A 25,886-nucleotide genomic window follows, 5' to 3' on the forward strand; every position below is an offset into this window, starting at 1 on the left:
TACCAATATTGCCTTAATACATAGTAACCTCAATTTTTCTTGTCTTTTTTTCTCTTTTAAGTTATTTCTTTATTGTGTGTGTATGTGTGTGCACATGCACACATGTTTTCTAAAACCAATTTTACTCATCCATTTGATATTTTAAAAACATCTATTGTATGCAGTGTGCTACAAAAAAATACAAAGATGCCTGAAAAAAAAATCCATTCCTTTAAGAATCATATAATCTGGCAGAGATTCCAAACATGGCTACTATGTGAGGACCCTCTGTTCACTGGACCCTCTGTCCAGTGCCCTCTTTATCTCTATCTTCGCCTATACTTTAACTTTGCTTACCCAATAATAAACCTCTTTTATCAATCTAAAAAAAAAAAAAAAGAATCATATAATCTAACAGAACAGATAAGACATGCATATGAGTAACAACAATACAAGGCATATGAGTAACAAGGAAGTGAAATGACAAAAGTATAGTATTCTAAGAATTCAGAAGAAGGAAAAAAAGCACCATTATCTGGGGTCATCAGTGAAAGCATCAAAGAGAAGACCATGTGAACCAATACTTAAAAGTAGAAGCAGAATTTTAGAAGAAAAATATTCCAGGTATGGGTGCAGCATAAAGTTAGAGAGACAGGAAAAGGTACATCATGCACAGGGTTAGTTCATTTTTAACTAGGGTAGAGGGAGTAGAAATAGAATTTTAACTATGGAAACCTCAAGGATTATGTAGTCCAGAGGAAATACAGAGTGCTCAACACTCTCAAGTGCACCAAAAATCAGATTAAACTATAATTAAGAAATATCTAACAAAATCAATAAAAATACAATAAAATATCAATTTTCTTTCAAACAATGTTACTATGTGGTTTTCTAAGTCATCATTTGCTTGTGGGAATCCCTATCTATAGGTTAGCCTCCTGTTTCTATTTGAGTTTGACACTATCCCTCTAGTCCAACTCTCTCATTTTACAAATGATGACATCAGAGCCCAGAGAGATGATTTGCTCCAGCTTATACAACTTCAATCTGGGCTAGAACCCTTCTTCTGACATCTGATGTCCATTCTGCTACATTTTCTTCTGACATTCAGGAGAAGTAAACCAATAAATCTAAGTGAATTTAGAACAATAAATTTAGAGAACTCTAAGGTGAGGCCTAAAGTCAAGATATGAACTCAAAGGATCAGAGTGAAGAATGGAGGTAGTCCAGGTGAGAAACTAAGGCTGTGACTGCAAAAGTGGAAAGAAGGCATCCCAAGTCATGTGAAGGTAAAAGACAAGACTTTGTAATAGACTGGATATATGGTAAGTGGGAAGGAAAAATCAATGATGACACCATGGAAGGAGAAAATAGCTGACACTGACATTTCTTGAAGTAAGGCACCCATAGAAAAGTTCTCTGACAGAGAAGCCAGATGCTGAAGATAGGAAGTAGACCACCTCAAAAAAACTTGGATTGAAAGTCTACTATCTCTTCTATACTATGGAATCCTGTCAAGGCCTTGAACCTCACAAAACAATGTCAAGGCCAATCAATCCCAAAATCCAACTAACCATTTCCCCCCTCAAATCCATTGCTCCAGGAACCAATCTGCCCTCGTGGCGATAGACTTAATCATCCTAATAAATGCAGGGCCCTTGCAGAGCTGGAAAACGTGCTCCCCAAGTAAAGCACACATGTCTCCAAGCCTCGGACTCCGTGCCCTGACATCTCTTTCAATGAATGATAAACTGCTCATATCTTGGGCTCGAGGCAGCTGGAGCATCAGACACCCCCCTCCCTCTCGAGATGCATGAGAACACCCTGGGATTGCCCTGGAGCCATTTGAAAGCTCCGCCATAGACCATCTGGGTAGTCTTGGGGAAGTCATGGTCTGCAAAAGGAGGGGCGAACGATCTGGGCTATCTCCCGAGTCCAGGTGAGTCGGGCTCGCGCCGGGTCGGGCTCGCTCTCCTGTCCCACCCCTCGGGTTTTAGACGCCTCCTCCCCTCCTTCCTGGTAGAGCCGGAGACAGTCAAGGGGTAATGTCCTTGACCCTGGGGGAGAGGGAGGAGGAATAGAGGAAGGAGAGGAGCACTTCGGACAGGGGGGCGGATCTAGGAACGAAGGGGATGCCTTGGAAAAGGGACTGGGAAAACGGGGCCGACCGCGGGCCGGGGAAGAGAAGAGCCCCCCCGAACGCGTCCACGCGAGTTCTTGCCCGTACTCAGCCCGCTGCTCTGAAGCAGTGGTTGCTTCTCGGCCCGGGGGCTCCTCCCGCAGCTTGGTCGGGTCTCCACCGCCGCCGCCGCCGCCGCTTCCCTTGAGCCGCTGCCTGGCCCCCCTAGCCGCCATAGCAAGTATGGGCAAAGGAAGAGGCTGGACCCAATAAAGTCCTCGCTTTTGACGCCATGGGTCGTTTGGGCGAACGGTGGCCACCGAGGTACGAAATACTTCATACGAACAGAAGCGCTCGAGTTCTGTCATTTGAGGATAGTTTTTTCGTGGAGGAAAAGATATGACCCTCAGACTCATACCACTTCCATAATATCTGATCTGTCCCTCAAACATTCTTGCCTTTTCATCCTTTCTATTTCTTCGCTGCCCAACATAATCCTTCTAAATAGTTTTCCATCCCCAGATTTCCTTAAGGCACTTCAATTTGCAACACCAAATGATACATAGACTCCACTTGCAGAGCCTAGGACACAGTCCCTGCTTCTTAGGAGCCTACACTTTCCAGTTACTTTCTTGATTCTTAATTCGGGGTCGTTTGGGGGCAGGCCTGTTTGACACAAGTTATCCCCTTTATTTTGGTGGTAAACTTTATGAGGCAGATTTGCTGTTGATATCCCAGACCACCAGCAAGCAATCAATGCCTTAGTGTGAAGCCAATATATCACAAAGATCCGAAAAAAGTAGTATTACTCTAACCTAATACAGTTATTAATATCAAAGAGATAGGGAATGCACACCAGTCCTAAATCAGGACACTTAACACTGCCTGACTGTGTGACCCTGGGCAAGTCACTTAACCCCAATTGCCTTAGCAAAAAAAAAAAAAAAAAAAATTTAAAAAGAGAGATAGGGAATGAGAATAAAGAAACCAAAAGATATGTTTTACCTAATAAACTATAGAGATTTTCAGTTTATTTGATTTATTTTTAAAAAATACTTGTTTCTTATTTCAATATGCCATATTCTTTAGTATTATTTCCTAAGTTTATTTTTCCAAAGTTAAATATTTCAGTATATTTCAAACTAAAACACAAAATAAAATAAATTATAATATGTGCTAGTCCAGGACATCAGCCATATATGCTTCAAAATTCAATATTAGGGTCTTAATCACTGAGCTGTATATAAGAAAGAAAACAATGCTTTAATAACCCCTGATATAATTAGGTTTTTTTATTACTACTAATTATAATAGGTCTAAGAGAATGATAAATGCCTCCAAGCTAAACTCAATTCAACTTAACAAGTACTTATTGAATACCATATTCCTAGCCCTATGATAGTTACTTTGGATACAATGACTAAAAAATAATCCTTAAGCTAAAAGAGGTTATATTCTACAAAAAATATACATGTGCTGTATTTTCAACATATTTAACATGTATTAGACTACCTGCCAGCTAGGGGAGTAGATGGGGAGGAGGGGAAAATTTGCAACAAAAGGTTACGCAAGGATCGATGTTGGAAAAATTACCCATGCATATGCTTTGTAAATAAAAAGCTTTAATAAAAAAATATATATGTACATGTACATGTACACATTCCAAAAACCTATATAAGGAGTAAATAGTTTTCAGGTATGGAGATAAAGTAAGAGGCAAAAAGAGGATATAATTAAGATTATCAGCAAAATCCTCCTGGAGAAGGTGGAACCTAAGCTATACTTTGAAGAAAGCTAGGAATTCTCCAAGGCAAAGGTAACGATTCTAGGAATGCAAAATATGGCAATGGGAAAGGAAAGATTTCATAGAGATAAGAGTAAGCAACCATTTTATCTAAAAAGATAGATGGGATCAGATGGTGAAAAGCTTTAAAAGCCAAAGCAGTTTATATATTTTATTCTGAATGTAATAAGGAGCTCCTGGAGTTTCTTGAGCAAGAAGACGACAATCAAATTCATGCTTTAAAAACATCAATTTGGGTGTTACACAGCTGATAGATTGGAACAGAAATAGACTAAAGAACAGGGAGATCAGTAAAGAAGTTGGCTGTTAGAGGCAGCTAGGTGGCACAGTAGATAGAGCACCAGTCCTGAAGTCAGGAGGACCTGAGTTCAAATGTGATCTCAGACACATAATACTTTCTTAGCTGTGTGTCCCTTAATTGCAATTGCCTCAGGAAAAAAAAAAAGTTGGCTGTTATTTGCAGGTAAAAGGTATAATAAACCAGGATGTCATCTACTTCTTTTCTATTCTGAACCTACTAATGGTTTATGTGAGTGTAGAGAAGGATACAGTTGCTATAGATTTTGTAGAATAAATACATCAATTGACTGCCATTCTTATATCCCTAATCCTTAATACAGTGTCTGGTATCCTCTACACATTTAATAAATACTTGTTGACTTAACTTGTGGATGAGAAAGACTGAAGAATTAGAAAATTCAAAAGGTGTAAACTTGGAAAAGTTGTAAAATTGGAAGAATGGCAATATCCTTAACAAAAAAGCATGGATTTTTGTCACACTCCAGTGAATTGACAAAGATGACAAAAAGTGGGAATAGTTAATGTTGGACTAGTTGCACGATTATAGGCACACTACTTAGGTCCATTGTTGGTGAGATCAGAACAACCATTTTAGAAAGCAATTTAGAATTATGCAAATAACATGACTAAATGTTCATATTTTTTAACCTGGAGATTCCACTGTGGGGACCCCATGAAGGTCACTAATAAGAAGAAAATCCCCAAAGAGTATGGCAGAAACTAGACATTGACTAACACCTAACACCCTATAAAGTTGAACTAGATTAATGATTTAGACATGAAGGGTGATACTATAAGCAAATTAGACCAAGGGAGAGTCTGTGTCTCAAATCTATGGAGAAAAGGAAGGAATTTATGGCCAAACAACAATTAGAGAACATCATGAAATGCAAAATGGATAATTTTTATTATACTAAATTAAAAAGATTTTGTACAGACAAAATGAATACAACCAAGATCAGAAGGGAAGCAGAAAAAAGGCGAAAAATTTTACATCCAAGTTTTCTGTTAAAAGACTTATTTCTAAAATATATAGAGAATTGACTCAAATTTATAAGAATACAAACCATTTTCCAATTGATAAAGGATATGAATAGACAATTTTCAGATAATTTCAGACATTTCTAGTCATATGAAAAAATGCTCTAAATCACTATGGGAAATGTAAATTAAGATAACTCTGAGGTACCCCTTTACACCTCTTAGATTGGCTAAGATGACAGGAAAAGATAATGATAAATGTTGGAGGGGATAGGGAAAAGTGAGACACTAATACATTATTGGTGGAGTTGTGAACAGATCCAACCATTCTGGAGAACAATTTGAGACTATGCCCAAAGGTGTATAAAACTTTAATCCAAATGTGCAAAATTGTTTGCAGCAGCCCTTTTTGTGGTGGCAAGGAACTGGAAATTGAGTGGATATCTGTCAGTTTGGGAATGGCTGAATAAGTTAGGGTATATGAATATTATGGAATATTATTGTTCTGTAAGAAACCATCAGCAGGATGATTTCAGAGAGGCCTGGAAAGACTTATATGCTAAATGAAGTGAGTAGACCCAAGAGAACATTGTACACAGAAACAAGATTATTATGTGATTATCAACTGTGATGGATTTGGCTTTTTCAACAATGAGATAATTCAGGCCAATTCCAAGATTTGTAATGGAGTCATCTGCGTCCAGAAAGCGATTATGGGGTCTGAATGTGCATCATAACATAGTATTTTCATCTTTTTAATTGTTGTTTTCTTGCTTTTTTCTATTTTTTTTTCCTTTTTGATCTGATTTTTCTTATACAGCATGATGTGGAAATATAAAGTTTAGAAGAATCACACATGTCTCTAACCTATATTGGATTACTTGCTGTCTAGGGGAGAGGGTGAGGGCAAAGGAGGAAGAAAAGTTTGGAACACAAGGTTTTGCAAGGTTGAATGTTGAAAACTATCTTTGCCTGTATTTTGAAAATAAAGCTATTATTTAAAAAAAAAAAAAAGAAGTCCCCATATACAAGAAAATATTTATAACAGCACTTTCTGTAGTAGCAAAGAATTGGAAATAAAATACATATCCATCAAATGGGAAGTGGCTAAAGAAATACATAATGTAAAGGAATATAACTACAGGAAGAAAAGACAAATAAGATGAATACAAAGAAATACAGACACAATTTGATGCCGTATGAAACAAGCAGAACCAAGAAAACAAAATAGCATTGATTACAACTGTAAGGATTAAAAAGCCTCTAGAAGCAAGGAATGCAGTTCAAGGCATGTGGGAGTTCAAGGCATCTGAGGAATGAGAGGTACTGAGGCACAGGCCAGTCCTATGTGGAGGTGGGCTTAGCCCAAGAGACTGTGTCTGATCCCAGGTACCACATATCTCCTTTCTTAGTGCTCTCAAAGCCTAGCACACCTCCCTCCCTCTTCTCAGGCCAATCCCATTATGCCAGATTCCTAGAGGACTTCCCCTTTCTCCCGATCCTCAGTGGGATATAAATATGTGCTATCTAAGAATTAAGTTCTCTTTCGCTTCACCCCTACCTCCTGGTGATCTGTCTCTATGGGATCCGGGTTGGTGCCCGAATATGGGTAAGTATGGCCTAGCTGTGCCTTCAACGGAGGGGCATTAAGAGTAGCTCAAAGGGGAGCTACCAGGTTAGAGTAGTCCATAGCAGCATAACAAGAACAATGTAAATGTAAAGCACAATCAGAAAGCAATCAGAAGAGAAAGCCGCAAAATTACAAAGAATAAACATGACCCCAAAATTGACAAATAAGAAGACACTCTCACTCTATTCCTCTCATAGGGTTGTGGTAAATTGCATATATTTTCAAACTTTTTGAATGTATTGATTAATCTTGATTTTTTTTCTTCCTTTTTTTCTTTATAAAACATTTGTTATTCAGGATGACTCTGAGATGTGTAGTGGGATACTGGGAAAATTATGGTGTTATTAAAAAAAATTATCAATGAAAATATATTTTTAAATAGTGCTGACTTGTTGAGATGAAAAATAAAGCATAATGGAAGTAGAAAGAAAGGATAGGGATTTTGAAAAAAGAATGAGCTTTTTTTGGGGGGAAATGATTTCTGATTTGGAATTTTTGAATTCAAGATACTATGGAATAGGGAAATGAAAATATTTCAAGGAAGCAGGCCAAGGAAAAGAGATGGTATATATAAATTTAAGAGTAATTGACAAAAAGATGATAACTTAAAACATAAGGGCTGGTTCAGTCATTAAGACAATATATACAAAGAGAAAAAAAAGAGTGCCCAGAAATAGGACTGGGGCATATACAAAATGAACAGAACATGGTTTTGCTGCAACAAAAAAGACTGAAAAAAAATTAGTAAAATAGGTGGAATCAGGAGAAAGCAATATCAGAAAAACAGACAGAGTGCTTCGAAAAAGGGAGAAGTCAGCAGTATAAAAAGCTAAAGAAAAGTGAAGAATAATGATGATGACTGAAAAGGGAGCTATGAGTTTGTGAGAATCTTGGAGACAGCATTTTCAATCAAATGAAAGAGACAGAAATTAGAACACAGAAGGCTGAAATGTGAGTGGCTCAGTAAAATAATTATTAGTCAGAAACTGAGAAAGTCTTTGGTGTGGAAAAAACACATATTGTTCTTTTCATTCATGCCAACACTTGAAAATCACTTAATTCCACAAAGCTACCTCAATGTCACATGTAAACATCGCTGTATCTCATTCCTAAATCGATTTTGAATCACTGTTGCCTGCTGATGACTTAGAGCTCTGTCACAAGTCTGATAGGTCAGTCTATAGCAAAGGCTGACCCGTCCAGTTTGTGGGTGCTGGAAATGATTAAGGAGCTGTATAGATGTGATCATATCTTGAGATACAGCTCGAGCCACAGTGTGAAACTCTACTTCATCAAATCCCCTCTCCTCATCTAGCCAAAAACTAATATCATGTACATAAGATGGAGGATAGAGGGAAAAAATCTTAAAGGGTTCTATTTTCCCTGGAACAAAATGATCTAGAAAACGTTCATCGAAGGTCCATAAAATTCTCCAGTCAGAGATCCCCCATACCAGCATGACTAAAAGATCTAAGTTCAAAGATGCAAATACAAAATCCAAGTCTTGGTACACCTGGCTTGTAGCAGATGTTATGATAGACCCAATAACCAGATCCACAATTTCATCTGGACCAAAATTGTGAGGCTTCACACAGATCAAATAATCTTTTTTATTTTCCTGAGGTTTAAATATCAGAGAGTTGCTCAATTCAGGGCCATCTGGCAACCTCTGTGTGAGAAGACCATGTAGAGTGCATTTCAGGTGTTCCAAGAATAACTGAAGACAGGAATCACTCATTTCTTTATTAAATCCATGAATAAATAAAGTCTCATGAAATGCTGGCAGCATGAAAGGTGAAATAAAGCATTTCCTAAAAACAGGACCACTGAGGATGTGCAGAGATCCTGGGAGAAAGGATGGTCTTTGGATAATATCCTGTGCATAAACTAGGAGGGAAGATCTGAGATGGAACTTTGTTGGGCTTTGAATTTTCTTTTGGGTCTCTTGTTCCCCTTTCCACTCAGGGTCTTTCTGAAGATGAAGCCTTGAAAATGACACCAGAAATTCCTTCATGTCACATGTTGTTTCATCAGCCAACAACTCAGAATGTGGAATTTTCTCTTTTTGGGGAATGATCCAAAAAGGAGCTGATGGAGAATCAAAGCTCCAGGCAATGAGATTATCACAGCCTTTCTCTGGAAGCAAAGGAGTGGGGCATTTCAGTCTCCAAAGTAAAAAAGTTTTACTGAGCTCAGCAATCAGCTTTTCATTTATGGTCCTGACAGGATGATTTGAATTTGTTTCAAGGAAACCTCTGTTTGATACAAAAGAGAAATCATTCTTCTAACTTAAAAACAAAAACAAAAACAACTGTTCTTTAGGTGGAATTAAAAACAAATAGCAAGAGAAGTTAACAGTACGCTTAAGAAATTTTAAAAAAACTCTATTTTGAGGACAGCATAATGTAATGATTAGAGAAACAGCCTAAAAGGTAGGAAGTCTGGGGCTCAAAAGTTCTCTTTGATACATAATGTCTGTGTAGTCTTGAGCAAATCACTTAACCTTTCAATGCACTAGGCAATTCTCTAAGACTGTATGTTAGAGAGAAGATGCTAAGCAGCACTGGAAGAGGGAGATTCCTTACCTGGGAGTTCTCTTTAATCTGTGAAATCACAGGTCTAGTTCCTATCCTTATCTTAATGTACTGATTCAGAACCCCAACTATTACCTTATATATGAAAAATTAAAAAATGTAGCAATTGTAATTACTGGGAATTTGAGGAATGACAGACTGACAGTTTTAGAGAGATGATTATCATCATTAATCATTTAGCATTTGTAGGATGATAAAGGGCTTCCATCAAGTTAATTAATACACATTCTGAGATGGATGGTATTTCTAAAAAATAAGAGATTACCTGTTTATCTTCCCTACTAATGCTTCTGGTACAGTGAAGAAAAGCCAATGGTCATCCAATCTAACTCTGCAGATCATGGGCTGGGATTCTTCAAAAGGTAAACTCCGGGTAAAGACATGATTCAAAGCACCTTCAACATGGAAGGACTTGTTCTGACTCCTGGAAAAACACAAGATCCTATGTATGAATTGAATAATGGGTAAAAGGGAATAAACATTCCTAAGGGACTGAATCAAAATATCAGAGAAAATCCTATAGCTCAGTTTTTAACAGGAGAGAAAAAAAAAAAAAAAAAAACTTGAATTTTACTATTGTGTGTTACCTGTACCCAGTGCACTTGTACCCTGGCACAGTCCCAGAAATGAAAGGATGAACATTGCTCAAGATGAGTCCTCCTCTAGCTGCCATAGCTACTACTTGCCAACTATTATGCCATTCTCTCCTGGGATAATCAACAGGAGTTCCTCCTTGTCCTCTGCATAATGCCACATGAACCTCCCCTCTTTCTGCAAGGACATCAGCACAGCTACAGGGGAAAAGAAGATTTATTTTTCAATAGCAGTTAGAAATAACCATGGATGCCACAAACATATTGAGATTCTTAAACTATTTTTTAAGCATCAAACTTTTAAGAATCTAATTTTTAAAATCTGGCTACAAGTAAATGAGAATAAAATCAAAATCTGCTTAAAAGTACCCATGTGGTATTTTTTGACCAAAAGCATTATGTTCACATTAGAACTGGTGTTTGCAAAATTTCTGTAAAATGTGATTTTCCTAATCATTTAAAACAAATATTTTTTTTCATCTTCCCTAACAATTAAAATACAGAACTGTCCCTTAAATGGTATATTATACAACTAATCTCCTGAGCAGATTATGAAAGTCAAGTCCCTTGAACATGATGTTGCTCTGGAATTCCTCCCCACCTGAAATATTGATTCCACATATCAAATTTAATGCTTCTTTCAAGGAAATATCTTTCTGACAATAACTATATGATTCAGAGCTAGTCACTTAACTTGTCTGCTTCTTGTGTCCTTGCCTGTAAAATGAAAAGGTTTGACTAGGTGATCCCTAAGCTCTAAATCTATACTCCAGGGCTCAACTTAATTCTGACCTCCTACGGGTCACTTTACCTGGACAGTCTTTCTCATACTTTTCTGTCCCGTGCCTGGTTACCCATAGTAATGTAATTGCCTGTGCCACAAATTTTGTAACCTTCTACATACCATCCTGTGATCACTTTGAAAAGAAAAATAAATATACGCACATGAGTGTATATATACACATATATCATATGTGCATCTATACATACAAAAACATACACAGAAAATACAATACAAATGATCATGCACAAGCCAGTTTTTTTTGGGGGGGGAGGGACAGGAAAGGGTAGCTTATGTGTTATATATACATATTCTTTTGCCCTTTCATTCTTTTAAGTTTCAGCTATTCCTCTAGGGCTAGGACCATGTGTCAGACTTTTCGAGTAGGACACCATACCTGGTAAAGGGCTGAGCCCCACCTCACCTCTGGAAAAACCTGGCAAGTAGCTCCCTGTTCTTGGCCACCCCAGCTTTGCGCCCACAGTGCGGGAAGTTGAAATAAATGCGATCAAACTTCCAGCCATCCTCTGCAAAGACTTCTGCCAACTGGGTACAGTCCACCCCAAAGCGCACCTCAGCACCTGGGGGAAGAGGAATGGTGTGAAGAGCGGAAAAAGATGGGAGCACAGGATCACAAGCTTTTCAATTCAATAAACGCTTATGCTTATTGTCATATATATAATTTTTTGTGTGTCAGACCCTTATTATGTCTATTATTACATATAATTTTATTATTTATTTATGCTATATGTCACTTATGTTTATTATTATTTATCCTGTCATTCAAATATTTAATTATTATATTTTATTATTCCATTTTTATTTATGCTGTCAAACACTTGTTTATTATGTATTATATATTACACACAATATATTATATATAATGTATAACATATTATATAATATATAGTATATATTATATTATTTAGTTATACTGTGTCAGGCACGTTTATCATTATTATATATTATTATTTATTTATGCTATCTGTCAGACATTGTGCTAAGAGCTGGGAATACAAAACGAGGCAAAACACGGTTAAAGTGCCCTCAAGAAGCTTACAATCTATTGGGGAAGACAATGAATAAATAAATATATACAAAAGCAAGCTATATGCAGGATAAATAGGAAATGATCAAAAGAAAGCATTGGTATTCAGAGGAATTGGGGAAAGCTTCCAGCAGAGGTGGGTTTTTTGAGTTGGGATTTAATGAAAGCCGGGGAAATCAGCAGTCGGATAAGAACCGAGGAAATTCTCGGGGAAATGGGAACAACCAGAGCAATCACTCTTCAGCTCTACTTGGAAAAAAAAGGGGGGAGGGGAAAAAAAGGAGCTTCGCGCCTAGGTAAAGGATGGGCGGAAGAGAAGAATCACATGGAAGTGGGGGTGAGGCTTCAGGGAGGAGTGGGGCCTCATTACTTGATGGGGGAGGGGCTTCGGTGAGGGGAGGGGCTCCGCTACCTCGGTCGCGCAGGCGTTGTAGGTTCTCCTGAAACACCGAGTCCCCCGCCAAGTCCGTGAGTTCCTGGGGACAAGTGGCTATGAGACTTGTGCCGGGCCCTTGATTCTCGCTCAAGGCGGCGGCGAAGGAGAAATTTCCCTCTCCAACCAATAGGAGGCGGCGAGCGACCATGGTGCCTCAGCTTGTCGCCACTCACTCAGCACTGTCACTTCCCCTTCCTTCCGCTGTCCTCCCCGGTCGCTGAATGATGACGAGCCATAGCTCCAGGTTGCCTTGACAACCTGTTGTTGGTCCTCTGAAGTAGTGGTGGTGGTGATAACCATGACTGCAAATTTGAGGAATTTTCCCCGTAAGGTAAAACCTCTCCTTCCCCCAGCACTAACCAAGCGCAAGCTGATTCGTCAGCACTTCTGTGACGTCACAAGCAATCTCTAAAGCAGAAGCTGGTGACGAATCCTGTACAAGCAGCCCCTTCACCAACTTTCCCTCCTCTACCCTTAATCCTGGGGCGCATGTTAGATTGTGCATTTGGAAAAGACCCTGAGAAGCCGAGTGGTGTGCGAGGGTCACACCGCTACTTAGCGGCGGAGCTCCGTCTCACCCAGGTCTTCTGAGTCCAGATCCAGCTCCCTTTGTGCTGCGAACCACGAATGGCTCCCGCAGCCTGAGCCTTGTCCCTTGCCCTTGTCACTTACTGGCTGGGTGAACCTTGAGCAAGTCATTAAGCATGTGGGCCTCTATAAGATGTGGGGACTGGAATCCAACCCAGCCGGTAGTGCTTCCTCCCTTGGGAAATTATTCGCTCTAACCTCATCAATCCCTACAACTTGCTTCTTTGTGCACCGGTTCCTCCTAAGCTTTGAGGGCAGGGGCTTTTTGTTGTTGTTGTTGTTTTATGGCTTTTGTAGTTTCAGCTCTTTGGAATAGTAATTTTCACACACATGGTAGGCACATAATAAACATTATTCAGTTGAATGGGATTACATGACCCTGCCCTAAATTGTGTGATTCTCTGATCTACGGAAGGAGCTACAGTACCACTTACCACTACTCTACCACTACAAGACTAAGAAGATAGAAAGTTAGTTAGGGTTTGAGGTCCAGGTCCCTTTGAACTCAGTTATCCAGCTGCCTGGTGATCTCAGCAGAGCAAACTTCACAAAGAGGGGCCAATGACCTGTTTGTTTGGTCTCACTACTCAATATATGCTCGATTCCGTTGGCTCTGCCTCAGCTTTTGGCCGTGACCTCTTCCTGTTGGCCACAGAGATTTCTATCAGGACAAGGAGAGTGAAAATCCTCATTTCTTGTGGATTGAAATTCCAAAATCTATGTATGTAACCTGTCAACTCCAGGAGGAACATGGAAAAGAAATATCAAGAATTCATTTGCTGTGAAAGCATTTCAGTGGAGCCAAAACTATGCAAATCATTTATCCATAACCCAGAACAGGTATTTTCTTGTATCTGAAACGGGTCTGAACTGAACTGGGATGATCAGACTTGGGAAGAACATATTTGTCTTCAATTATTGAAAGGGTTGTTGTGAAAGAGGAAATATATCTGGGGAAATGCATTTGGTTTGAGGTTAAGAGGGAGGAGGAAAGCTAGGAACAATGAGAAGATGTAAATGTAGACTTTATGTAATAAAAAAAATTCTTTTAAGAGTTAGCCAAAAGTAGAAAGAAGTGATTTGTAAGGTAATGAGTTCCCTTCATTTGAGAGCTTTAAGCAAAGCCTGGATGCAGATGGATTTTTTTCAGATTCAGTTTGGACTAAATAACCTCTGGAATCACTTCTAATTCTGAAATTCTAAGACTTCATTTTTCATTTCACAGAAAGCAAATATACTACAAACTAAGATCCCTTGCTCCTTATATTCCTGAATTCTAAGTTAATTGCAGATTAATTGATACTCTATATTGGATTTCTGGATATTTAAGATTCCTAGAGCCCTCTCCAATACAATTACCTCAGTTAATTGACATTAGCTTTTTGCTGGACTGTGAAGGCAAGTAGAGAAGTAGCTATTACTATATGTCAGGAGTAAAAATGTAACTGCCTGATAAACTTGCAGCAAACTGTCAGAAACCTGGACCTTATTGGACTTAATATGTTTCCAAGGCATTTGTCATATCTTAATGTGTGGAACAGAGAGTGAGAAGAAATGGAATTCTGTTACTTGGTTTGTGCAATGGTTTCCTTTTCCTGCCCTTCTCCAGAAAATATCCTTTTCCTGCTTTCTCACAAATCCACAATGTGGCTGCCTAATGCATGCAGATGGCCATGGTGAAGTATGGACAGACTGGAATGATATGTCCAAGTTTTTCCAGTATGGATGGAGATGTACAACCAATGAAAATGATTACTCTAACCGTACCTTAATGGGCAACTGGAACCAAGAGAGATATGACCTTCAAAAGATTGTACAACCACAACCTATGCCTTCCCAGGTAATCCTTCTTCCTTTTCTTCCTTTGGCTTATTTATTTAGCACTGAAAACTATATGATAGTTTTAGGAGACAGATATATAATCCTAACACTTCCCAATCAAATTGAACATTACCTTTGCTTTTAACAAATGACATAAAAGATGCCATGCAATTCCTCATCAAACTGCAGAGGACTTTGATTTTATCTACTAATTCTGTCTCAGTATTGTTTTTTCATTCTCAGAACACTAGTGTCTCCTAGATGAGGGTAGATTCCCCTATAATCTATACTGAATACATAGACTTGGACTTCCCTTATGGAAAGCTTTGCTGGAAAGCTCCAGAACGTATAAACCCAGGCAAGCTCTATTACTACTAATGCCATGAAGACTTCCATACTTTGAAACTTGACTGCATAATTTTTACTGAAATTCTTCTATTTTTCTTCCTAGTTTGGTCACTATTTTGAAACAACATATGGTACCAGCTACAAAAAGAAGCTACCTCCTCCTCGAAGTAGGTGCTTTAGAGAACAGGATTGGGATAAATAATCATTTATTTAAAATTAAACCTACTTCAAATGAGTGCTTTTAGGATGTTTTCCCTCCCAAATTGTCTATTTCTCTACCTCCACAGGATTCTTCCAGGCTATAGTATAGACTTTTTCCCCTTTTACTGTGGGAACACTATACTATCCCTCCAGATTGTTTCTTTTTATTGGAATAACCAGTTTCCCACTTTGCCTAATGTGAACAGGCCTAATTTCAGTATAATATAGTGGAAAATATGCAGAATTTAGTGTGGGAGAGACCTGGGTTTGAATCTTAATTTTGACAGTTGACCATGATACAAATCACTTTCTGAGTATGAATGTTCTCTTTTACAAAATAGAGATAATATAATATTTTACATAGCTTGTAGTTATTGAGATCAAGAAAAATAATATTTGTAAAGGATTTAATCATTTAAAAAATATTAGCTAGTATTATTTTGGGATAATCCCTGTTAAGTGATATCAATTTTCTAATTTCCTATCTTTCTTTGCAGGGTTTAAACAAGAACCTCACTGTTTTCCTGGACATCAGCCTGAGCTGATTCCTCCTCAGTACAGACCTAGCACCATAGGAAAGACAGATTACATGTTGAATTATTCAGCACCTCAACCCAGCGAAGGCTTTGTATGTTTATGTGTTCCTAAAGATGGTCAGTCCTAAGACCCTGGCACAGGAAACAAGACAAGCTTCTTTTTTCTAGAGTAAAATATAACTGGGAATAGTTATCTATTCAACACAGTTAAGAATTTTGCTTTCTGTAGCATAGTAAGTCTTCTCTTAATGAAAAATAAAGCCCTTAGGAATTGGAAACCAATTTCTTCTGTTTTTTTCCCTTTCTTAATCTGAGAAATCAGTGTCACTTTTCAGTTATTGAAATGTACATGCAACACAGTTATTTGTTCTTCATTTTGAAGAGGACCAATGATATCACAGAATGATATCTTGACTCACATGTGAGTTGAATTTAAGTGAGGCAGATTTACACAGAGTTATCAGCCTCAATATCTCTTTCAGAGTCATCAAAGTCTGGTGGCAAGACAAAAGTCAGGACAACTGGAAATGGCCCAGAGTGCAGTGGATGACCTTGGTGAGACTTCCATATCTGACCATGCCCTAAGTCAGTGGTTCTCAAAGTATGGTCTAGAGAATCCTGGGGATCTCAAACCCTTTTAGAGGGTCTACAAATTCAAAAATAGTTTTTATTTCCAATATGGTAAATGTCTATAAATATAACCCAGATAAACAAAAATGCTTTGGAGAAATCCTCAATAATTTTTAATAGGATAAAGCTACCGAAAACAAAAGTTTGAGAACCACTGCCCTAAGTGGGCAGCTGCTGCTTTAGCCTCTTTCTTGGCTGTGGAGCAAATTGTTCTCATCTTCCCATTCCATCAGGGGAAATTTTCACATGCTTGGGGTAACCCCTAATTTATCACCAGGTTTTTGGCCTGTCAGTTACTCTCAATCTGGTTTAGCCTGTCTTCCATGATAATTTCACTTGAGTATGGCTGCTAACCATGCTGGAAACCCAGGTGAGAATTGGGTAACAAGGGGATAAACACCAAAAGTGGGTGAGCAGCTTTGAAAAGGGATCGGCAAGCTTTCAAATCAGAGGTGCTAACTCTCTCCCAAAACTCCATGCACCCTAATATTATTAAAGAAGTATGGTAAAAAGATAAACTCTGTGTCTTCTGAAGAATGTAATTTTTCCCTAATCCTGGATGACTACATCTCACCTCTCTCTCTGCAAATAATAAATTCCCAAATGATTTAAACCTCAACAATCTTCTGCAACATATTTTCTTTAATAAATGGAATGAAAGAATATATCTGGTATCACCTCCCTAAGTATCCCTTACATAGCACTAGAACAATGGATGAAACTTCTAATGGTAATTGAGATTAAGGAATGTTGGTAGACCACATTAGAGCAAGTTGTTCTCCCTTCCCTAGTGTTTGATATCAGCAAGGCTTTTTTGCAGAAGAATAAATGACAATTTTGTAGATTTTCACTTTATTTTAGTCACCATCTTTTTGCTTCTTTTTTTGTACTTTATCTCAAACTGTACACACTACAATTTCTTCCTATTTACATTTTCCCTCTCAGTTTTCTGAACCTTGAAATTAGATCCTCCCTTGCAATATAAATTAGTCCTTTGGAAACAGAAGTATTGTATTTCTCCATTGTTTTTGACTGCAGAAAGTGGGATGAAGAAAAGCTATAAATAATGTATGAGGATTTGAGGATTGGAGCCAATGATGGAGTAAAGATGCTGTTTGAATTACTTCTGTTTCCAAATAAATATACAATGAAAATTATGAGAACAGATTCTAAAAAATAATTTTCTTTGATGCATATGAGAGGTATGACTACACCCCATACCATGCCTCTCCTGGAAGACTCTCCTTATCCTCAAGGACTTAAAATCAGGAAGAACGTAAAGTAGTGTTTCTGTGCAAGTTTAATGAAATGAGAGAATTGTGTGTGTCTATATTTTTGTCTTGTAATACCACAAATGCCTTCTCTTTTGGCTAACAGAATAGTTTTTTAAATCAGAAATTTAATCTTTTTATTCAAAGGCTACTACAAAACATCCAAAGCAAAGATTATATAGGATAGCGGAGTTAAAATGTAAACATGAAAATGTATAATAGCCATCCCTTTGACTTTGCTGTCCAAAACTCTCTTCCCTGTCCACCATTCCCCTATGCATATTAATTTTTCTCTATTAGAATGTAAGTTCCTTAAGGACAGGGATTGTTAGGTTATTTATATTTCAATTTATAACATTTGAAATGGTGCTTGACCCATAGAGTAAATGCTTAATAAATGTTCTTTCAAACATGGAAAGGCTTACGTGAACTGATGAAAAGTGAGCAAAAACAGAACATTGTACAAGAAACAATAATATTGTTTGAAGATCCACTGTGAATGATTTAGCTATTCTCAACAATATAATGATCCAAGATAATTTCAAACAACTCATGATGAAAAACACTATCCACATAGAAAAAACTGATACAATCTGAATGCATACTGAAGCATATCATTTTCCCCCCTTTGCTTTAAGTATATTGCTCTCTATAACGGTCAAATCTTCATAGCACCACCAACAATGTATTAGTGTCCCACTTTTCCCACATCCCCTCCAACATTTATCATCTTTTCCTGTCATTTTTGCCAATTTGAGAAATACAAAGTTGTATCTCAGCGTTGTCTTAACTTGTATTTAATCAATAGTGAACATTTTTTCATGTGACTAGAAATGGCTTTAATTTCTTTGTCTGAAAATTATTCATATCCTTTGACAAATTATCAAATGGAGAAAGTTACCTTTTTTTGAGGTAATTGGGGTTAAGTGACTTGCCCAAGGTCATATAGCTAGGAAATATTAAATGTCTGAAGCTAGATTTGAACTCAGGTCCTTCTGACTGCAGGGATGGTGCTCTATCCACTGAGTCACCTAGCTGCCCCATGTCTTGTAGTCTTATAAATTTGAGTCAATTTTCTATATATTTTAGAAATAAGGACTTTATCAGAAACCTTGAATGTAAAATTTTTCCCAATTTTCTGCTTCTCTAATCTTGAATGCCTTGATTTTGTTTGTACAAAATCTTTTTAATTTAATTTAATCAAAATCATCCATTTTGCATTTCATAATGTTCTCTAATGTTCTTTGGTCATAAATTCCTTCCTTCACAAATGTGAGAGAGATTATCCTTTATTCTCCTAATTTACTTACGGTATCACCCTTTATGTTTAAATCATGAACCCATTTCAACTTTATCTTCATATAGGGTGTTAATTAAGTGTTGGTTTCTTTATATGCAATTGGGAAAATATTTCATATAACATTTTTTTCAATTAACAAACATTTATTTTCTCTTTTTACATCCCCTTTATTGAAAAAAAGGAAGAAAAGCAAAAATTTTGTGCCAAATATGAATACTCATGTAATATAAATTTCTAAATTGACTGTTCAAAAATATATTTTTCTTTCTTCATATTTATTCCATTGCTTATTTGTAAGGAGATGAATAGCATTCTTCTAAAAATATTTTTATTTTCCCCATTTACATGTAAAAATTTTTTATATTATACATGTACATTCGGTTTTTTTTACATATGAATCACATTAAGAGAAAAACTGTGAGAAAAAGAAAGGAAAAAAAAGGTGAAAATAGTATTGATCTATATTCAGTCCCCATAATTCTCTCTTCAGATGCAGATAGTGTTTTCCATCCAAAGTTTATGGGATTGCCTGGTGTCGCTGAACCACTGAGAAAAGAACCAAGGCTGTCATAACTGATAATTGTATAATCCTATTACTGTGTATAATATTTTCCTGATTCTACTTGCTTCACTTAGCATCAATTTATGTAAATCTTTCCAGGATTTTCTAAAATCAGTTTGTTCATCATGTTGTATAGAATAATAATATGATGAATAGCATTCTTTATTATCAAATGTCTGGAATCATAGTTAATTGTGTTGATATTTATTTCATTGTATTCTTAAATCTTTCAAAGTGTTGGGTTTTTAAAAATAATGTGTTATAGTTCAAATTGTTCTCCTGGTTTTGTTTACTTCACTCTGGCTAAGTTCATACAAGTCCTCTCAGATTTCTCTAGAATTATCTTCTTCCTCATTTCTTATGGCATAATAATATCCTATAATAATATAATCTATTCCCCAAATGAAGGACACCCTTTTAGTTTCTAGGTTTTTTTTTTTTTCACAACAAAAAAAGCTTCTTTAAATATTTTGTACGTATTTTTATTTTTTTTAAATGTCTTTGGGTACATTCATATAACATTTAAAGTTCATTATGTATTTGAAATTATACCAAATATTATATCAATTTAACTATGCATCTAAAATAGTTTAGTTTTGCTTTTGGAAGGAAACTGTCACAAGAATGGGTTCCAAAATTTGGTAGTTTATCTTAAATGTGGTGAATAGGACAGAGCATTTGAACAGAAATTTATTCATCAAGATAATAATAGCTAACACATGTTTGAAAGCATGAGCAATATTCTAAGGTAAGAGATGGAATCAGGAATAAAGAAGCAAAGGACAACAGGCATGGGAATAAAAATGATTAGGGGAGATGGAAAATAGCGAAATAGAATAATAGAGTGAAAAAAAACCTGCTGTTCTTGGAGTCAAAAGATACTCATTTGTAAAATGGAGATATTTGCCATAGCTATAATAAAAGATTGTTTTGAATGAGATAGTATATAAAAAGAACAAACCTTAAATAAAATATTAGAGACAGTATGATAGAGTATCTATCTCAGACTAGAAAACTGGCCTTAGGGACAGAATTAGCTAAGTTCATATACTGCCCTAATATATATTAAAGTTGTTGGCTGTGTGACTATGATCCTTTTTTGTTCCAGGAAAAGACTACATTGCAGATGAGTTGTCAGTCTAAACTGGTAGAAGGAGTTTCCAAACTTTGAGGACCTCACATCAAAGAAATGAGGAATCTCCTAGGAAAAGCTATTTTTAAATTTTGTTGTCACATAATCACTTAACATTTACTATTCTACTTATCCTACATTATTGATTTATCCTACTACAATCTGCTTCTATTCACCCACTACTTTTTCTAAAGTTACTAATGGTTTCTTAATTGCTAAATGGAAGAACCTTTACTATGTCTTCATAATTAAGCCCTGTCTAAAACAGTCAATTTCTTGATGGATATAACCATCTGAATATTCCACATCCATCTTCAATCCTACCCCTCTCCTAATATTCCTACTTTGTCCCTACAAACCACCATTCTTCCTCTCAGACAGGTTCCCAATCACCAAATCATTCTCAACTTTTCGTTCACCCTCAATTCCCATACCTAATCAGTTGCCAAGTCTCTCCTTTCTGTCCTCTTCTCTTTACTTACAAGGGCACCACCTCATCTTTTGCCTAGACTATAGCAATGCTCTCTTCACTGGTCTCCTGACTCAAGTCAATCTTTTCTAATCCATCTTTCATGCCACTGTCAAATTGATTTTCTTTTTTGTTTTTAATGAAATTTTATTGATTTTTCCTACCACTCACATTTCCCACTGTATTCTTCCCCAATCTCTTCCTAGAAAGTCATCCCTCATAATAAAGTTTCTCAAACATTTTAATCTCAGGACTGCTTATATGCTCTTAAATTATTGAGGACTCCAAAGAATTTTTGTTTATGTAGATTGTATCAATATTTACCATATTAGAAATTCAAATTGATATTTTAAAATATATTCATCTAAAATAATAAAGCCATCATAAAATAACATTTTTATGAGAAATAACTAATTTTCAAAACAAAATAATTAGTGGAAAGAATGAACTATTTTACATGTTTTTCAAATCTCTTTAATATCTCATTTAACAAAAGACAATTGAGTTCTCATTTCTGCTTCTGCATTCTGTCTATTTCAATATGTTGAGGTTCCCTCAAATATCCTAAACATCCCAATTCTTTATTCTATTCAAGTTCCAATGACCTACTCTCTCACTTTGCAATATACAAGGAATAGTCATGCCCCTGAACTTGCTGTCACCCAAGTACTTTGCATTTCCTTTTTTTCTATCATAAAATTTGCTTCTCCTAAACCAACTTTTATGTTTTCATCTTTATTTAATCATAATCCTTTATCTTTTCATTTCTTAATATTTTATTCACATGAAACCTATTCTGCTTCTTTTCCTTACTCTCCAAAACTTCCATCTTTCAACATTATACAGGACCATCCCTGTATTCTGACTACACTGTCCTCCCTTCCCAATTCCAATCCCTGTGGTGAACCAGTTCAACTTTGTACCACCCTTTTCTGCTAATATTCCTTGTTCCCATATATGGTATCTAGGATATACTGTGACATATCTAACATGTAAAGGACTGCTTGCCATCTGGGAGAGGGGGTGGAGGGAAGGAGGGGAAAAGTCGAAACAGAAGTGAGTGCAAGGGATAATGTTGTAAAAAAAATTACCTAGGCATGGGCTCTGTCAATAAAAAGTTATAATTATTAAAAAATAAAATAAACTACAAAAAAAGATAATATTCCTTGTTCCTTTGTCCTTTTGCTGACTCTGTCTCACCAAATCCCAGTCTTATATTACTCTCACCATCTACTTCTTTTGATCTTTTCACATGCTGCTGAATGGAACCGGGGAAAATTATGAAACAATGCTGTCTTGGTCAACAGAATATTTATTCTGATTAATTTAAATCGGGCCCTTACTGCAACAAGACTATCCTCCCCTAACTGATTTTCTGTTCTGCTTACTACTGCAGCTGTTCCAAATTGTTTCTTCTCAACCCTTCCAAGACATTTTCTTCTCCTATGCTCTCTGCTGAGGGTCTCATGTCATACTTCCCTACAAAAATTTTGGCCATTCAATGAGAGTTCCCTCTCCCCTCCTCATCTTACATCCCTCTGACAGTATCCCCCACTATCTTTGCCTCTCTAATGATGAAGTGGCTTTCATGTGCCAAGGACAATGTGTAAATCTCCTCCCCTCCTGTCTTTTCTAGCAGCTTGTCCCCAATATCTTGTCATTCTCTAACTTTCAATCTCTGTCTACTGCCTCACTCCCTGCTACTTACAAACACACCAACGTCTCTGCCCAGTGGTAATGTAGCGAGTAAGCTTTAACTCTCCCCGAATTCTGGGGAATGTAGGAATGAATGCAGGAATGAAGGGGGAATCCTTCACAGTTCCATGGTACCAAAGGGATCAGATGGTATCTCTCTTATTTTACTGCCATTGGCGTCAGCCCCCACAAACTGTTTCTCCTGTCCCCTTCATTGTTAGATGCCATATGAAAGCATCCCAATCCCACGTATCCATTTACCATCAATTAACTTTATAATGGGATACTTGCCCTTTATAAATACTATTAGTTAACTTGTAAATAAAAAGCTATTAAAAAAATAAATACTATTAGTTCTACAAAGTACATATCTCGATTTGATATGACTTCCAGATAATTCCTCAACTCAGCTACCACTTTCCTGGTCACTCCTCAGGACTTCAGTGCTGCGTTGGCTATAAAACCCAGCAGACCCCAATTTCCAGATTCCTGTCATTTGCTCTTTGATTTTTTTCTTTTCCTTTTTATTTATTAATTTGCTTACTTACTTATTTGTTTGTTTTGCTGAGGCAATTAGGATTAAGTGACTTGCCTAGGGTCCTCCTGACTTCAGGGCTGGTGCTCTATCCAATTTATCACCTCGCTGCCCCTCCTTTGTAATTTTTTAAAAACTTGGTTCACCTAAAACAAACAGAGAATAAACAGAGCATGGGGACTAAAGGCCTCCTAGAGGGTTCCAGGGCAACAGAGGGGACTGAAAACCTCTCAGAGTTCCAGGGCAACAGAAGGGACTGAAGGCTTTCCATAGGGTTCCAGGGCAACAGAGGGGACTGAAGGCCTTCCATAGGGTTCCAGGGCAACAGAGGGGACTGAAGGCCTTCCATAGGGTTCCAAGGCAACAGAGGGGACTGAAGGCCTTCCATAGGGTTCCAGGGCAACAGAGGGGACTGAATTCACGCCTTCTCCATAGTCTCTCCAAGACTATTCCTCTCCATATCACATTACTCTCCTAGAAGCAGGTTTTTAAGTTTCCCTTCCAGACACTATATTTGTGCCAGACATCTATTATATTAATATAGAAGATAAATTTGAAATCTTTTAAAATATATTTTGCATTTTAAGTTTATTTTTAAATGCAATTTTCTTTTTATCTCTCAATTCTCTCCCTCCTTTTCCTTCACCTTTCTACTTCCCATTGAAAAGGCAAGGAAAATAAAACCTGTTACAAATATGTATAGTCAAGCAAAATAAATTTCTATAGTACTCATATGCAAAGAATTCCATATGTGTGTATATATGTATGTACACATATGCATGTATGTATGTGTGTATGCTTCATCTGATTCTAATTCCAAATTCTCTGGAGAGAGATAGGTTATTTTAATGCAAATCCTCTGGAACTATAGTTGGTTCCATTGTATTGATCAGAATTTCTACATTTTTCAAAATTGTTAGTCTTTGAAATAACATTGTCATTGAAAAATTGTTCTACTGGTTCTGCTCACTTGACTAGGCATCAGTTAACATAAGTTTTCTCGTATTTTTCTAAAACTATCTCTTTTATCATTTCTTATAGCACAATAGCACATCCTACCATATAGTTATATCATAACTTGTTCAATTGATGGGCACCCCTTTGTTTCCAATTCTTTGCTACCACAAAATAATTGCTGTGAATATTTTTGTTCAAATACGTCTTTTTCCTCTTTCTTTTATCTCTTTGGTTTATAGGCCTAGTAGTGGTGTTGCTGAATCAAAAGACACATACAGTTTAATAGTTTTTGAGGGCACAGTTCCAAATTCTAGTTCCAATCTTATGAATATGATCGATGTGGCAAGACTTTCAGATACAGCTATAGCCTTACTCAGAATTGGAGAATCCACACTGAGGAAAAACCTTATGAATATGATCAGTGTGGAAAGACTTTCAGAACAGGGCCAGTCATTACTTTACATGGCAGAATCCACACTGGAACTGCGAATTCATTCAGCCATTTGGGGGGAAACAATTTGGAACTAACAGTGAAGCTAATACACCTGTTTTTTCCCCAGTACCTCTAGCATTTATCATTTCACATTTTTATCCACCTTGCCAATCTAATGGATATGGGATGGTACCTCAGAAATGTTTTAATGTGCACTTGTCTGATGATTAATGATTTAGAACATTTAGAACATTTTTTTTAAGCGACTATTGATAGCTTAAATTTATTCCATTGAAAACTGTTTATTCAATTGATCCTTTATCAGTTTTGGGAATGACATAAATTTGAATCAAATAAATTTGAAATCTTAATCCAGGAGAGTAAATTTCACTTCATAAATATCATAGATTATCAATGAGACTTGGTGAAATGTGAGTCATGGCCAAAATACATCTGAAATTGTATAACTCATTTATAGAACTAAGGTATAATACTTGAAGTAATATACTTCATTTGTATTAGGAAATCCATGAATTGAAAGGAAGAAGCATAGTAGATATTATTTGAATGAAATGATCTTTAGAAGGAGAAATAAAAGCTATATAGTGGTAGTAACATAGCTTACTCACAATCAAAAGGATTATATCAGACACTGGAACAGCAGTGATATAATAGTGATGGAGACTAATTATACTGAAATCTGATTATCTTTCTCTACCAAAAGCAGAATAACCTATCTTTTATATATATAAATATTTTATTTTATTTTATAATAACTTTATATTGACAGAATCCATGCCAGGGTAATTTTTTTACAACATTATTCCTTGCACTCGCTTCTGTTCCGATTTTTCCCCTCCTTCCCTCCACCCCCTCCCCTAGATGGCAAGCAGTCCTATATATGTTAGATATGTTGCAGTATATCCTAGATACAATATATGTTTGCAGAACCGAGCAGTTCTCTTGTTGCACAGGGAGAATTGGATTCAGAAGGTAAAAATAACTCGGAAAGAAAAACAAAAATGCAGATAGTTCACATTCGTTTCCCAGTGTTCTTTCTTTGGGTGTAGCTGCTTCTGTCCATCATTTATCAATTGAAACTCAGTTAGGTCTCTTTGTCAAAGAAGTCCACTTCCATCAGAA

At 36.8% G+C, this 25,886-nt stretch overlaps 3 protein-coding genes across 4 annotated transcripts in view; 1 reads left to right on the forward strand and 2 right to left on the reverse strand.

The window, feature by feature from the left end:
* Positions 1–3,098, reverse strand: part of ALG9 (ALG9 alpha-1,2-mannosyltransferase) — a 131,934-nt gene extending 128,836 nt beyond the window's left edge. Inside the window, exon 1 of the mRNA XM_051986963.1 lies at positions 2,207–3,098. Within this exon, the coding sequence (XP_051842923.1) occupies positions 2,207–2,550 (344 nt within the window). The 5' untranslated portion in view covers positions 2,551–3,098. The remainder of the gene's footprint in view (positions 1–2,206) is intronic.
* A 1,987-nt stretch (positions 3,099–5,085) lies between these two features.
* On the reverse strand, positions 5,086–12,417 carry FDXACB1 (ferredoxin-fold anticodon binding domain containing 1). The gene is made up of 5 exons (XM_051986965.1): positions 12,242–12,417; positions 11,206–11,362; positions 9,995–10,198; positions 9,673–9,831; positions 5,086–9,068 (listed from the first exon to the last, which is right to left on the reverse strand). Exons 1-5 carry the CDS (start codon positions 12,411–12,413, stop codon positions 7,883–7,885), a joined length of 1,878 nt encoding a protein of 625 aa, XP_051842925.1. The 5' UTR covers positions 12,414–12,417; the 3' UTR covers positions 5,086–7,882.
* Positions 12,418–12,474: 57 nt separating this feature from the next.
* Positions 12,475–16,041, forward strand: CFAP68 (cilia and flagella associated protein 68). 2 transcript variants are annotated; one of them, XM_051986977.1, is made up of 4 exons: positions 12,475–12,596; positions 14,463–14,693; positions 15,126–15,189; positions 15,721–16,041. In XM_051986977.1, exons 1-4 carry the CDS (start codon positions 12,564–12,566, stop codon positions 15,885–15,887), a joined length of 495 nt encoding a protein of 164 aa, XP_051842937.1. In that variant the 5' UTR covers positions 12,475–12,563; the 3' UTR covers positions 15,888–16,041. The 2 variants fall into 2 exon arrangements, with proteins under 2 accessions (XP_051842937.1, XP_051842936.1); XM_051986976.1 differs by lacking the exon at positions 12,475–12,596 and adding an exon at positions 12,613–13,693.
* Positions 16,042–25,886: the final 9,845 nt, after the last annotated feature.

The sequence above is a fragment of the Antechinus flavipes genome, chromosome 3, assembly GCF_016432865.1.
Source record: "Antechinus flavipes isolate AdamAnt ecotype Samford, QLD, Australia chromosome 3, AdamAnt_v2, whole genome shotgun sequence".
Taxonomy (NCBI): Eukaryota; Metazoa; Chordata; class Mammalia; order Dasyuromorphia; family Dasyuridae; genus Antechinus; species Antechinus flavipes.

Coding starts and splice junctions, on each gene's coding strand:
- FDXACB1 (XM_051986965.1), bottom strand. CDS start 12,413: ATGGTCGCTCGCCGCCTCCTATTGGTTGGAGAGGGAAATTTCTCCTTC. Junction 9,832..9,994: donor TACAAGTGCACTGGGTACAG/GTAACACACAAT, acceptor GTGTTTTTCCAG/GAGTCAGAACAAGTCCTTCC. Junction 9,069..9,672: donor TTAGTAGGGAAGATAAACAG/GTAATCTCTTAT, acceptor TGTATCAAACAG/AGGTTTCCTTGAAACAAATT.
- CFAP68 (XM_051986976.1), top strand. CDS start 13,604: ATGGAAAAGAAATATCAAGAATTCATTTGCTGTGAAAGCATTTCAGTG. Junction 13,694..14,462: donor TTATCCATAACCCAGAACAG/GTATTTTCTTGT, acceptor GCCCTTCTCCAG/AAAATATCCTTTTCCTGCTT. Junction 14,694..15,125: donor CACAACCTATGCCTTCCCAG/GTAATCCTTCTT, acceptor TTTTCTTCCTAG/TTTGGTCACTATTTTGAAAC.